The sequence below is a fragment of the Gorilla gorilla genome, chromosome 1, assembly GCF_029281585.2.
Source record: "Gorilla gorilla gorilla isolate KB3781 chromosome 1, NHGRI_mGorGor1-v2.1_pri, whole genome shotgun sequence".
Classification (NCBI taxonomy): domain Eukaryota; kingdom Metazoa; phylum Chordata; class Mammalia; order Primates; family Hominidae; genus Gorilla; species Gorilla gorilla.
This window is the reverse complement of record NC_073224.2, coordinates 175,155,316-175,170,901: the sequence shown is the minus strand read 5'-3', so window position 1 is coordinate 175,170,901 and position 15,586 is coordinate 175,155,316. Positions and strand designations below refer to the sequence as shown.

Sequence of the window (15,586 nt, the reverse complement as noted above, 5' to 3'; positions counted from 1 at the left end):
TTTATAATTGAGGGATATCTACATATACTGATATGAGATGAACTCTAAAGCATATTTTGGCAAATATATGCATAAAATGATTCCATTTATGTTTATTTAAAGTTATATATCCTTACATGTATATACTTGAGAGTGCAAATGCATGAAGTAAATCCAAAAAAGTAAATTCTAAACTGTTACCTCTGGGAAGAAGAATAGGATTAAATGAAAAGAGATGAAAGATGAATTTCATTTTTAATATACATCCTCTGTATTTTATGAAATATCCTTGAATCCAAACATTAATTTGTAATTTTTTTTGAGCTGGAAAAAAATGTAAAGGCACTTCTAGTATACCTGTTATATATTGATCTGGTCTAAAAATTGATGGTGACAATTATTACATTTATAAGAATGGTTAGTTTACATTTTGTATGCCTTGTTTTAGAGACTAGACACACACACACACACACACACGTTTTGTTTTTTTGAGACAAGGTCTCCCTCTGTCACCCAGGCTGGAGTGCTGTGGTGTGATCTTGGCTACTGCAGCCTACACCTCCTGGGCTCAAGTGATCCTCCTAACTCAGCCTCCCGAGTAGGTGGGACTACAGGCATGTGCCACCATGCCCAGCTAATTGTGTGTGTGTGTGTGTTTGTGAGACAGAGTCTTGCTCTGTCACCCAGGCTGGAGTGCAGTGGCATCATCTCGGCTCACTGCAACCTCCACTTCCTGGGTTCAAGCAATTCTTATGTCTCAGCCTCCCAAGTAGCTGGGATTACAGTCATGCACCACCATTCCTGGCAAATTTTTATATTTTTAGTATTTTTATAGAGATGGGGTTTCACCATGTCACCTAAGCCAATCTCGAACTCCTGGGCTCAAGTGATCCTCCCACCTTGGCCTCTCAAAGTGCTGGAATTACAGGCATGAGCAACCGTGCTCAGCCAGACATATATGTTTTTGAACCTTTCCACCAAAATTATTTACCCATGGGACAGGTGTCCATTTTAAGTTGTTCCAAATGAGTAAGACAGTATTATATACTTCTCAGGGGAAAATTATTTAGTTATATATTGGCAAACTAAAATTTGGTTCTATTTGATAATATGCTGAGTTACAATTTATAATTTATAATAAAATATAATTTGTTTATAACTTACAATAAAATAATTTATTTAAAATAACCTAAATAAAATAAATTTATAATAAAATAATCTAAATAAAATAAACTTGTTGATTCTGCCTTTAGCCCCTGCAAGTAAAACCACTCTTCATAAGACTGGAATTGCAAGCAGCATTCTGGATGCAATCTCTCAGGGAAATGAATCACAACACACATTGGAAAAGTGCATTGCTTATTCTCCACCTTTTGGTGATTATGCACAGGTAAATAATTCCCAGGTTCTGATGATACTCAGAAAAATTGGTTCAACTATATATTGAGTTCACTGAATATGAAATTGTGATTTCTATATTATTAACATAGGCAAATCAAATTGCACTGATCTATGTATTTCTTACTCATTTGAAATTTGGGAATGTGTTCAAGACATTATTTAGTATCATTTTGCACTAGATATTTACCTCTCACTGTTTACCTAGTGGTTGGCAAACTACAGCCCATAGAACAAATCTAGCCCACCACCTGGTTTTGTAAATAAATTTGTATTGTAATACAGCCATGTCCATTCATTAACATATTGTCTATGGTGCTGTCATGCTATAATAGAAGAGTTGAGTGATGACAACAGAGACTATGTGGCCTGCAAGATTAAATATTTACTATCTGGTTCTTTATAGAAAAATGCTGCTAACCTCTGGTTTGCACTAGTGTAGACCTAGGAAATCCAAGGGAATGCCTCTGTTCTTCTCCACTGATGGTAGATGTAGAAAGATGATCATATTTACAGACACTACTGTGCTAACTTCTAAACCAGTCAATCAATAACAAAAATATTATGTTCATAAGATGTCCTGTGTCATTACTTAAATATTTCAGTTTTGCTTTGGCCCTTCTTCAGCTTACTCTTAGCAGTGTAAGCTGAATATATATCATGTTAGCCCTGTGTGATTATGGAATCATAAGAGTCCACAAGAGTCTTATAATTATCAGTTCTGACTCTTACTTTCCTAGAACAGCCAGCTTCTTCTCAGATCTATCCTGTTCGTTGGAGTCTTGTCTCCACTTTGATTTCCTTGGAGCAGCTTTGTGTTTGCCTGACCCATCCCTAATAAACTTAGAAAAGAAAACCACTTAGAACAATTGACGCCTGATTATAAGAGTACTAGAAACAGCCCAAGTTCTGTAAAAATGGTGCACCTGGATATTAGTGAAATATTTGCCATCTCTTATATACCTGGGACAAGACGGAAAAATATGGGTTGGGTAGATGATGTAATTAGGTGACAGTATATCTATATTTAGAGAACAGTGATCACAAATTGCTGCAGTCTGAAGGCATTCTCTTACATTGATTCATAAGAGTCATCTTCAGTCCTTTATTAGATAACATTTGAAGTAATGACTTAGATAAAGACATTAATTGTAAAATTTACAAGATATAGTCCTGTACAATTCCAATTTGTTTCTTTTCAGGAAACAAACTTTTTATAAACAGGAGAGGCACAATAAATTTTTTAAAAATTCATTAAATACATATTTAAGCTTTAAAAATTTTTTGAACTTAACTTTTATTTCTTTTTAAATTTGCCTTTTTCTTAGCAGTTTTGCTTATTAGATTACTGTGATTTATTGTATACTTATATCCATAGAAAGACTTTCTCATTCACACATGAAGAAATTCTGTGATAATGATGCCTTTTGCATTACTGTATATCTTCTGCCTCCACACTTGCTTGCCCAGAGATATGGTGGGGAAATGAATCCTCCCTGCACTGTTCAGTGTCTCCTTTGACAGTCCCTGCTTCTAGTGCACGCTTGTTCATAAAATGGGATTTGTTCTCTCTCTCGTGTTCTTTCTTCCTTATAAACTTAATTAAGTGTTACTAATGGAACATTAAAGTACATGGAATTAAACTAATGGAATACTAAAGTAACCATTATAGAAAAAGGTGGTCGTGTATTAGGAATTCCTTTTACTATTTCCACTGCTGGGATGAAGGAAGAGGTCTAAGGGAAAGGAACCAAAAGTGTTTGTTTTCTTTTTAACACTTGCTATATGCTTTGTGACATAAGTGATTACTATTTCTAAAAACCCTGTGAGATTTAGTAAACTGGCTAGCCATATGTAGAAAGCTGAAACTGGATCCCTTCCTTACACCTTATACAAAAATCAATTCAAGATGGATTAAAGACTTAGATGTTAGACCTAAAACCATAAAAACCCTAGAAGAAAACCTAGGCAATACCATTCAGCGCATAGGCATGGGCAAGGACTTCATGTCTAAAACACCAAAACCAATGGCAACAAAAGCCAAAATTGACAAATGGGATCTAATTAAAGAGCTTCTGCACAGCAAAAGAAACTACCATCAGAGTGAACAGGCAACCTACAGAAGGGAGAAAATTTTTGCAATCTACTCATCTGACAAAGGGCTAATACCCAGAATCTACAAAGAACTCAAACAAATTTACCAGCAGAAAACAAACAACCCCATCAAAAAGTGGGCAAAAGATATGAACAGACACTTCTTAAAAGAAGACATTTCTGCAGCCAACAGACACGTGAAAAAATGCTCATCATCACTGGCCATCAGAGAAATGCAAATCAAAACCACAATGAGATACCATCTCACACCAGTTAGAATGGCAATCATTAAAAAGTCAGGAAACAACAGGTGCTGGAGAGGATGTGGTGAAATAGGAACACTTTTACAGTGTTGGTGGGACTGTAAACTAGTTCAACCACTGTGGAAGTTGGTGTGGCGATTCCTCAGGGATCTAGAACTAGAAATACCATTTGACCCAGCCATCCCATTACTGGGTATATACCCAAAGAATTATAAATCATGCTGCTATAAAGACACATGCACACATATGTTTATAGCGGCACTATTCACAATAGCAAAGACTTGGAACCAACCCAAACGTCCATCAGTGATGGACTGGATTAAGAAAATGCAGCACATATACACCATGGAATACTATGCAGCCATAAAAAAGGATGAGCTCATGTCCTTTATAGGGACATGGACGAAGCTGGAAACCATCATTCTGAGCAAACTATCACAAGGACAGAAAACCAAACACCACATGTTCTGACTCATAGGTGAGAATTGAACAATGAGAACACTTGGACACAGGAAGGGGAACGTCACACACTGGGGCCTGTCGTGGGGTGGGGGGAGGGGCAGGGATAGCATTAGGAGATATACCTAATGTAAATGACGAGATAATGGGTGCAGCACACCAACATGGCACATGTATACCTGTGTAACAAACCTGCACGTTGTGCACATGTACCCTAGAACTTAAAGTATAATTAAAAAAAAAAACCTTGTGAGATTTAAATGATCACCTTCATTATACAAATGGAGAAGGAATAAATAATCTCTCCAAGTTCATACAGTTGGTAAGTGATTTCTTGATTCCAAAGGCCACATTATTTATACCATTGAGAAGTTTCTTCAGGCATGGAAGTAATATCTCAGAGAAACTGTGTAGGCTGCTCTGCTTATGGATTAGGAGAGATGAATATGTCAAGGCGTAGAGGGACAAAATAATCTTTATCTCCAATAAAACTATCAGATTTAAAAACCTAATTGGCATTTCCAGTATTGATGTTGTTGCTTGTATCATACTATCTCCCTACAGATAACCATTATTAAAACTGGACTAGGCTGGGTGCGGTGGCTCACACCTGTAATCCCAGCACTTTGGGAAGCAAAGATGGGCGGATCACAAGGTCAGGAGATCGAGACCATCCTGGCTAACACGGTGAAACCCCATCTCCACTAAATATACAAAAAATTAGCCGGGCGTGGTGGTGGGCGCCTGTAGTCCCAGCTACTTGGGAGGCTGAGGCAGGAGAATGGCGTGAACCCAGGAGGCGGAGGTTGCAGTGAGCCGAGATTGCGCCACTGCACTCCAGCCTGGGCGACAGAGTGAGACTCCGTCTCAAAAGAACAACAAAACAAAACTGGACTAAATATGAATGAAAACCAACTACTTGAAAGCACTAGAGAATGAATGACCAAAAGCAGGCAGAAACGGGAGAATTATTCCTTGAAACAGGAAAACATCACTGTATGGTATTTGTGTTTCTGTAGCTTTTTGCCTAATACCACTCCCTAGATGGAGAAAGCTGCAGTCTCACTAGCTTGAGGAGTCAGAGGACAGAGTTCAGGACTGTTAGCAAGGCTGTTAAGTGAAGGGAGGAAATCGTGGAAAAGAGGGGGTTGCATAGGAAGGAGTCTCAAAATCTATGTGTAAACTTAACCCAAATACTGTTGGCTGGCCCCTAAACTGTGTTTGTATGAGGAAAACTCCAAGGGACCTGGTAGAAAACAGCTGAAAGGCTGAAAGAACTGAGAAGAGATTCAACTCCTCTCCAGCACAGAGGAGACAGAGTTTGGAATTTGAGTTCAGCAAAGTTAACTCTTTCTAGAACAAAAATCAACACTCATCAGAGGAAGATAATAGAATCTGTAGGCTCTACAATATATTATAGTAATCAATATGTCCAGTAGAACAAAATTACTAGATAGTTGAAGAAGCAAGAAAATGTGACCCACAATTAAGAGAAAAAGTAGAAATGACCCCAAGGTGACCCAGATGTTGGTCTTGTAGACAATAACCATAAAACAGCTATTATAAATATGTTTAGGAACTTAAAAGAAAATAAAGTAATAATGAACAGGTATGGAATCTCTGCCAAGAGATATAAACTAAAAAATAACAATTTTGGAACTGAAAACTATAGTATCTGAAATAAATACACTAGATGGGCATAGCAGAAGATTGGAGAGGCCAGAAAAAAAAAGGTTCGGTTAACATGAAGACAACTCAATCTGAAGAACACAAAGAAAAGAGATTTTTAAAAGCCCAATGAACATATCCTCAGGGAGCTGAGGGAAAATATCAAGCAGTCTAAAACGCATGTAAGTGGAGTCCTGGGAGAAGAAGAGAAAGATAATGGGGGCACACATTGTTTGAAAAAATAATGGTCAAACATTTTCCAAATTTGCTTCAAAAAACTTACAGATCTAACAGGCTCGGAGGCCCTCCTGCAAAGCAGGATAAATAAAAGGAAATTTTTACTTAGGCACATTATAATTAGTGTGCTGAAAACTATAGTTGTAAAGAGATAATCTTGAGAGCAACCAGATAAAAACAATGCACGTTGTCTTAAGACAGGTTTCTCAATCTTGGTACTATTAACGTTTGGGGCTGAATAATTCTCTCTTAAGTGGGAAGGGCTATTCTTTGATTGTAGGAGATTTGGCAACATCCTTGTCCTCTAACCCCTAGATTGCCCCCACCAACACACACACCATTGAGAACCACTGTGTTAAGGCAACAGTAAACATGCAGGTGACTAAAAAAGACTGTATGTTTTCTCTTAATTTATTTAAAAGCAAAAATTGTAACATATAGGGTTTATCATGTATATAGATATAGTATATTTGATAGCAATAGTGTAAAGGACAATAAGGTAAATGAAATTATGGTTTTGGGGTTATAATCTTTTACATGAAGTACATCAAAAGTAACTCTAAGTAGGTTGTGATAAGTTGTGGAACGCATATTGTAATCCATACAGCAACCATTAAAAAATTATACAAAGAGATATAGCTAAAACATGAATGGTTTAATTACAATGAAATTATGAAAACATTTGATTAATCCAAAATATGCCAGGAAAAACAAAAACAACTAGGTCTAATAAAAAACAAATATCCGAATGGTAAACTTAAATTGAACAGTAGTAATAATTATATCAAATGAAAATAGACTGCATGCTCCATTTATAACAGATTTTCTTTTTTAATATTTAAAAATTTTTAATTTTAGGTTTGGGGGTACACGTGAAGGTTTATTACATAAGTAAACACATGTCACAGGGTTTTTTTGTACATATTATTTCATCACCGAGGTATTAAGTGCAGTACCCAATAGTTATCTTTTCTGCTGCTCTCCCTCCTCCCACCCTCCACCCTCATGTAGACAGCAGAGTCCGTTGTTTCATTCTGTATGTTCATAAGTTCTTGTCATTTAGCTCCCACTTACAAGTGAGAACACGCGGTATTTGGTTTTCTGTTCCTGCATTAGTTTCCTAAGGATAAAAGCTTCCAGCTCTATCCATGTTCCCACAAAAGACACGAGCTCGTTCTTTTTTATGGCTGCATAGTGTTCCATAGTGAATATGTACCACATATCCAGTCTGTCATTGATGGGCATTTAGGTTGATTCTATGTCTTTGCTATTGTGGATAGTGCCGCAGTGAACATTTGTGTGCATGTGTATTTATGATAGAATAATTTATATTCCTCTGGGTATATACCCAGTAATGGGATTGCTAGGTCTAATGGTAATTCTGTTTTTAGCTCTTTGAGGTATTGCTACACTACTTGCCACAATGGTTGAACTAATTTACACTACCACCAACAATGTATTAGTGTTCCCTTTTCTCCACAACCTCGCCAGCATCTGCTATTTTTTGACATTTTAATAATGGCCAATTCTGATTGGTGTGAGATGGTATCTCATTGTGGTTTTGATTTGCATTTCTCTAATATTCAGTGATATTGAGCTTTTTTTCATATATTGTTGGCCACATAGTATGTCTTCTTTTGAGAAGTGTCCATGTCCTTTGCCCACTTTAATGGGGTTGTTTTTTTCTTGTAAATTTAAGTTCCTTGTAAGTGCTGGATATTAGCCCTTTGTCAGATGCATAGTTTGCAAAAATTTTCTCCCATTCTGTAGATTGTCTGTTTACTCTGTTGATAGTTTCTTTTGCTTGCAGAGGCTCTTAATTAGATTCCACTTGTCAATTTTTGTTCTTCCTGCAATTGCTTCTGGTGTCTTGTCATGAAATCTTTGCCCGTTCCTATGTCCAAGGAACCATATTGCACTAAAACCGCCAGTAATGTTGAATAGAAGCAGTAGAAATATATATTCACACCTTGTTGAAACTCTGTTGGAACAGGCACATAGACCAATGGAACAGAATAGAGAGCCCAGAAATAAGGCTGGACATCTGCAACCATGTGGTCTTCGACAAAGTTGACAAAAGCAATGGGGTAAAGACTCCCTATTCAATAAAAGGTGCGGGGATAACTGGCTAGCCATATGCAGAAGATTAAAGTCAGACCTCTTCCTTACACCATATATAAAAATCAACTCAAGGTGGATTAAAGACTTAAATGTAGAACACAAAATTATAAAAACCCTGGAAGACAACCTAGGCAATACCATCCTGGACACAGGAACGCACAAAGATTTCACGACAAAGTATGGCCCATACACAAAGGGAAAGTAATTAATAGAAACTGTCCATAAGGAAGTGTAAACACTGGACTTACTAGACAATGATTTAAAATATTTTCAAAGAATTAAAGGGAGCCATGTCTCAGGAACTTTTAAAAAGTATGAGAGGCCAGGCGCGGTGGCTCACGCCTGTAATCCCAGCACTTTGGGAGGCCATGGCGGGCGGATCACGAGGTCAGGAGATCGAGACCATCCTGGCTAACAACAGTGAGACCCCATCTCTACTAAAAATACAAAAAATTAGCTGGGTGTGGTGGTGGGCGCCTGTAGTCCCAGCTACTCGGGAGGCTGAGGCAGGAGAATGGCGTGAACCCTGGAGGCAGAGCTTGCAGTGAGCCGAGATTGCGCCACTGCACTCCAGCCCGGGCGACAGAGTGAGACTCCATCTCAAAAACAAACAAAAAGTACGAGAACAACATCTCATCACTTAGAGAATATCAATAAAGAGAGAGAAATTATTTTTAAAAATCAAATAGAAATTCTTGATTTGGAAAGTCTGATAACAAATGAAAAATTTACTACAGCACAGCAGCAGATTTGTGCAGGCAGAAGAATCAACAAACTTAGAATGTAAGTCAATTGAAATTATCCAGTCTGAGAAACTGAAAGAAAAGAGAATGAAGAAAAATGAACCACAGCAGTGTAGGCAAGGATGTGGAGAAATGGGAATCCTCATACAGTGCTGGGGGTTGGTGGGATGTAAAAGGGTGCAGCTGCTTTGGAAGAGTGTGGCAGTTCATCAAATGTTAAACATAGAATTACCAGATGGCCCCAGGATTTGACTCCTAGGTGTATCCAAGAGAATTGAAAACTTGTGTCTGTACACAAATGTGTACATGCATTGGCACAGCAGCGTTATTCATAATAGCCAAAAAGGAAAACAACCCAAATGTCCATCTAGTGATGAATGAATAAACAAAATGTGGTAATATCCACGTGATGGAATATTATTCACTAGAAAGGAATGGAGTACTGATCCATGCTACAACATTGGTGAACCTTGTGAACATTATGCTAAATGAAATAAGCCAGACAAAAAGTCCACATATGATATTCCATTTATATGAAATATCCAGAATAGGCAAATCCATAGAGAATGTAAGTAGATAGTGGTTATTGGGGGCTGGAGGAAGGAGGAGTTGGGGAGTATGATTAACAGGATTTTTTTGGGGAGGGGAGAGTGATAAAAATACTCTAGAATTCAATTGTGGTGATAGTTGTTCATAAGTTGGTGAACCTTGTGAATCAACAAATTTTGGACTCTTTAGAAAATAAGCTTCAACTGTACTAAACAGAGAATAGCATTTTCATTTAGTGTTTTAGAGATCCTAAAAGTAGTTAGTTACGAGCAAACAGATCAGATCAGTTTTTCAAGATCTAGGTCTAATTAGAAATCAGTTTTAAATGGACTACCCCTTCCATTTCTCTAGTCAGTTGTAATAATTAATTAGAATTGCCATTGAGCTGTGAATTTTCTCAAAAACTGCATGTCTTGAATATTTGAACTATGATTGGGAAAACTTAAATCAGAAATAAATTATTTAAAAATTTGTAGTATACACTCTAGCAGTTATTAATAGCATTATAGTCAGCTATGTAATCCTGTCAATATGAATGTACAAATTGAGTTTGAAATTTCAGATTCTGAGGTCCTTCTATGTCAAATGGTTGGGAGAAGTCTACCTTAAAAGAGAAGCTTTTGAGCCCATTTATTAAATGTCTATTAAACACCTAAATCTAACATCTAATTATAATCAAAGACAAAACATTTCACCCTTCCCCCTTTAATTAAAATAGGTAAAAATATATCTTAAGCACCTTTCCAGTTTGACATAGTCCCAATAATGTAAAGAAAAATGTAAGAGGTTTTTCAGCTGTTTGATATGACTGTGTAAGTTGTGATTTTTTTTTTTTTTTTTTTTTTTTTTGAGACAGCGTCTTGCTCTGTCACCCAGGCTGGAGGGCAGTGATGCAATCTCAGCTCACTGCAACCTCCACCTCCTGGGTTCAAGTGATTCTCCTGCCTCAGCGTCCCGAGTAGCTGGGATTACAGGCACCCACCACCATGCCCAGCTAATTTTTGTATATTTAGTAGAGACAGGGTTTCACCACATTGACCAGGCTGGTCTTGAACTCCTGACCTCAAGTGATCTGCCTGCCTTGGTCTTCCAAAGTGCTAGGATTATAGGCATGTGCCACCGCGCCCGGCCTGATTTTTGCTGATTTTTGTTTTTCATTTGACACTTGCCATATGTGGCAGTTGTCCAGCATGCAGCACAGCAGTGTTATCTACTTGCACGGTGTGTTCTTGTGTTACCCTGATTCCAGGGATCTCCCCTGCCAGGAGGCTGACTGCCTGTTCCAGGGAATCAACCACAGAATATATGATGAGATGATGTGATGAGGGGAAGAGGAAAGAAAAACGAACAAAAGACCTGGAAAATGAATGCTTGGTTCTTTCATATGGAGCCTAATGCTGCCACCCAGTGGTCAAATAATGCAGACAGACTTGCCAAAAAGTACATTGTGTTATGTAATGAATGCTGTGTGGATTTTTGTATGGACCGTGATAGATCCGAATCGTGTGACAAACACCTACCATACAAAATATGTTTTAAAACATAAGCCTACTTTAAACAACAATTATGGGAGCACAGGTTATCTATATATTAACCCTAGACAATAACTTGGAAAGTACTTTTAAAAAGTGATTTTGGTTAAAAACTGGAAGTAAGGAAAGCAAGCTGTTGAAATGTATTTCGGCTGGGCGGGGTGGTTCATGCTTATAATTCTAGCACTTTGGGAGGCTGAGGTGGGTGGATCACCTGAGGTCAAGAATTCAAGACCTGCTTGGCCAACAGGGCGAAACCCCGTCTCTACAGAAAATACAAAAAATTAGCCGGGTGTGGTGGTGCACGCTTGTAATCCCAAATACTCAGGAGGCTGAGGCAGGAGAATCGCTTGAGCCCGGGAGGCAGAGGCTTTAGTGAGCCGAGATCCCGCCATTGCACTCCAGCCTGGGCAACAGAGTGAGACCCTGTCTCCCAAAAAAAAAAAAATTAGTGCTGTGCAATACGTTTTTGGGGATGAATCGTTAAATCCAAAGTTAGGACTTAACCATTACTCATATGAAGAAAGACAAGTAGCTGAGAGGCAAATATGAATATGAACATTGGAAACATTTGTTATGTATATATATCAGACAGAGACATTTTATTATATCATTAATGTCACAGAATGAAGCATATTGATTTTGAAACATTTTTAACAATGGGAGAAAGTTATATTTTTAAATAAAAATTTAAAAATGTTTAATGCAGAAATAATGATAAAATTAATTCATGTTTCTGTAGGTCTGAAATCTAAAAGCTGGACTTGAAGCTATAAGAAAGGGACATTAGGGGCTTGATTCAGATCTCAGGAGAACTAGTGCAATCCAATTTTGGTTCTCCGTATACCTGACTCCACTGAAGAGACAAGACTTAGAAAAGGTGAAGTGGGGCTGAAGGTAAGGGTGAGACTGAGGAGTCCTTGAGGCAGAATTTTCTGAAAACAAATTTCATTTTGTATTTAAAGGGCTACCTGCTAGATGCTTATATTCTTTTCAGAAGAACAACAATAATAAATATCTTTAATTGGACTGATAGCAGATGAGCCTAATGGAATTCACTGTTGACATTAACATATCCCAAAGGAATCTTCTGAGGGATAGTCAAGATTCCCCTTTCCCCAATTCTTACGATGGCTTTGAAAACTAGCCACCAGTTCAATTATTGACATGAGCTTAAAAATTGAGCTTAAGATACATTGTATTAAACTGGCAGTCAACAAATGATATTGTGACATTCTGTTTCTGCATTCACTTGGAAATCAATGGGATAAAAGAAAGTCTACATTTACATGAAAATAAAAAGATTTGCTTTAATAAAAGAAAATTAACTTTTTAAAATCCAAGAATAAAATAGCAACTGCATAGAGAATGGGTTTCATAGTAGATGTGTGCAAAAGATTGGATTGGTGAGCAACATTTAAAAGAGCCAACTAATTTGAAATTCTAACGAGAGGGCAGGTGCCCAAAGCGAGAAGCACATTAACCTTTGCTTTGGTAGGCTCTAGTAGATTACAGTGTCCAGTTTTTCCATGTCAGAGTGTCAGAGACCATGGCCCATGACTATTTGCTGAAGGAACTGGGAATGGATGCTTAGAAAATATTTTTTGAAAGGTATTCATTTACTCATTCAACCAGTATATACTGAATGTCTACTATATGACAGGACTGTTCTAGGCACTAGGGATATGGCAATGAACAAAACATCAAAATCCTTATAAGAATGGAACTTACATTTAGGGGAAAAAATTAGTAAAAGGAATAGTGATCGCTGCAGAGAAAATAAGGTGGAGGCTAAAGAGTGTCTGGGAAGTCTTGGAGTTTAAATACGTGGTCAAGGAAGGGTTCATAGTAAAACTGATTCTTGGGCAAAGACCAGAACTTTAGGGAGTATGCCACATGAATATCTATGTAAAGTACATTCCAGGGACAGGGAAGAGCAAGTGCAAAGGTACTGAGGCAGAAACATGCTTGGTCTGTTAAAGGAACAGCAAGCAACCTTTAGGGCAGAAGAAGAGGGAGCAAAGTGGAGAATAGGAGATGATGTCACAGTGGGGTCGGGGAGGCAGAGGGCACAGACAATTTAGGACCTTTTAGGCCCTTGTAAGGACTTTGGCTTTTACTCTAAGATAGAAAGCCACTGGGATGCTTTGAGTAGAGGGATAATTGACTGTATTTATAGTTTAACATGCCTAGCTGCTGTGTTAAATAATGAATGTAGAACATAGCAGGGTCAGTTAGGGAGCTGCTGCGGTACAATCCAAGTAAAAATGCTGACTTGGACAAGCCTGGAAGCAGCAGAGGCAGTGATATGTGGCTGGACTGGAGACATTTTTGGAAGCTGGAGTCAGTGGGGTATACGAGGGTAAGAGAGGAGCCAAGTCCCCAAGAGTTTTGGCCTAGAAAAATGAATTTGTTATTGATTGAGATGGGTAAGACTGTGTGGGTGGAGCAAGTTTTATGGGTACGTTTTAGACATAAGATCCCTAAGTGAAGATGTTCCTTTATTGGTGTTCATTATACAAGTCTGGAGGTGAGGGGAGAGTTATGGGCCTCTAGAAGTACATATTTGAGAACCATCACATTCCTGTAAATCGCTATAATTGTGAATTGCATGAAATTGGATGAGATCACCAAGGAAGTGAGGGTAAGTAAAGAGACCAGGGGTTAGTCACTGCGCATCTTAAGATTTCTCTTTCGATTTTGTTTTCTTGGTGAAATAGAAAGCAAAGCATCAGCTGAGAGTGAAGATGAGGGTGTATTGTTGGAGCTTCGAGAAAAGAGAAGGCTTGAAATAGTCACTTAGGGGAGTGGAGATCAGTGGGCAGGGTAGGGTGGGGATATAGTAGGATTGCCCAGGGGCATGAGGGTGAGGGGCCTCCGTTGAAGTTATGCCCATTCTGATAAGGAAATATTAGACTTGGATTGTAGTTCCAAAGTACAGAATGGAACCACTGGGTGCAAACTATTCATAGAGTGGTTTCAGCCAACCCTAAAAAAGACCCTGCTAAAGATGAAGTCCTCTAAAATGACTATTGTGTTTGATTTCCACCTGAATATTAGACATGTAAAACTAGAATATTATAGCTTCTCTAAAGGTCTTCCTTTTGTTTGGTATTCAAAGCATAAATGCTCATCAAAATTGTTTTCAGATTTTCTAAATACACCACTTTGTTCTGTCTCATCTGTAAGTTTCATGCTACATTTTAAATCAAGTCTTAAATCACATATAATCTGTGTGTTTGCTCACATGCATGTATCTAATAGGGACAAGTTCAATAGCCTCCTGGTGAGACCTAATAATGCCTGTCTCCTTCATTGCCATACTTTTTACAGAGCTGCTTATTAATCTTGCCATATTCCAAGATCAAGGGTATGGTCCTGTTTATAGTCCTTAGCCTGGCGTTCCAGCCCTCCATGACTGAGGCCAGCTTCATTTTTCAACCTCATTTGCCACTGCCCTCTTCTGCCTGCCAGCTGCTACCATCACAGGCCTGGCTTTTTTGCCATCTGCCTTTGCACAGGCCCTGCCTTTCTCCTGGAAGGGTCACCACCTATCTCCTCATGTCCATATCTGACTTCATCTCCAAATCCTAACTCAGATGCTGTCTTATCCATGAAACCAGTGCCTGTACCTTTCAAACCCCCCCGCCCCCCACACCCGCCCATTTTCCTTGTCTGGAAAAAGCTTTAGCACTTCACTTCTATTTCTCTTTTGTCAAAGTGACAGTCCCCTTTTAGAATTATGTTTTGCATTCCTCTTCCTTCCCCTCCTAGGATATGAGCTATGGGAGGGCATAGTCCAAGTTTCATTCATCCAGGTAAACCTCATAGCACACAAGCCCAGTGCCCGCAATAGACCACTTATGAAGGAATGGATGTCTAGATCCTACAAATACAAAATAGAAGAAAAAATATTTGCTAACTTTATATTCTTTCCCTCTTTTGTGTTTTGCTGTGGTTGTGGTTGTGGTTCTTATGTAGGAATTTATTTCTCCCAGAGCACTGAGCTTTCTTTCAAAATTTTAAATCATCATTCCCCATTCACCAGTCCTTACACTAGAAGTTAGATATCTTTGATAGGACGTATCAGAAGGATTACCTTTCTCCCAATATCACATGGGCTATAGTGAAACCCATTTTCTTTTTTTTTTTTAAGGTTTAAATTTTTAATTGTGATAAAAACATAATATTACTATTATTTAAGTGTACAGTTTAGTAATGTTCAGTATATTTACATTATTTTGCAACAGATCTCTAGATTTTCATTTTACAAAAGTAAAATCTGATAATTAATAAACTGCACTTTTCCCCCTCCTCTCCTCAGCTCCTGAAGAGAACATCATTTGACTTTCTGTTTTTATAACTGGGACTAACTTTTATATCTCACATTGGTGTAATCATACCATGTCTGTCTCTTTTTGAATGTCTTATTTTACTCAACGTAATGTTTGCAGGCTTTGTCTTTATTGTAAGATGAGTGACACCCACTTTCACTTCCTCTTCTAATATTTTCCTGTGCTGCTCAGTGAAGTTTTTTGCTGAT

General features: G+C 38.1%; 1 protein-coding gene across 3 annotated transcripts in view; it reads left to right on the top strand.

Moving 5' to 3' along the window:
* RAVER2 (ribonucleoprotein, PTB binding 2) overlaps positions 1–15,586 on the top strand; it is an 88,530-nt gene that overhangs the window by 68,117 nt on the left and 4,827 nt on the right. For 2 of the 3 annotated variants that reach the window (XM_031008290.3, XM_031008294.3), the window contains exon 11: positions 1,233–1,369. In XM_031008290.3, coding sequence (XP_030864150.1) covers positions 1,233–1,369 — 137 coding nt within the window. Of the gene's footprint in view, positions 1–1,232; positions 1,370–11,785; positions 11,941–15,586 lie in introns of all 3 variants that reach the window. The other variant, XR_008668222.2, reaches the window with a different exon arrangement.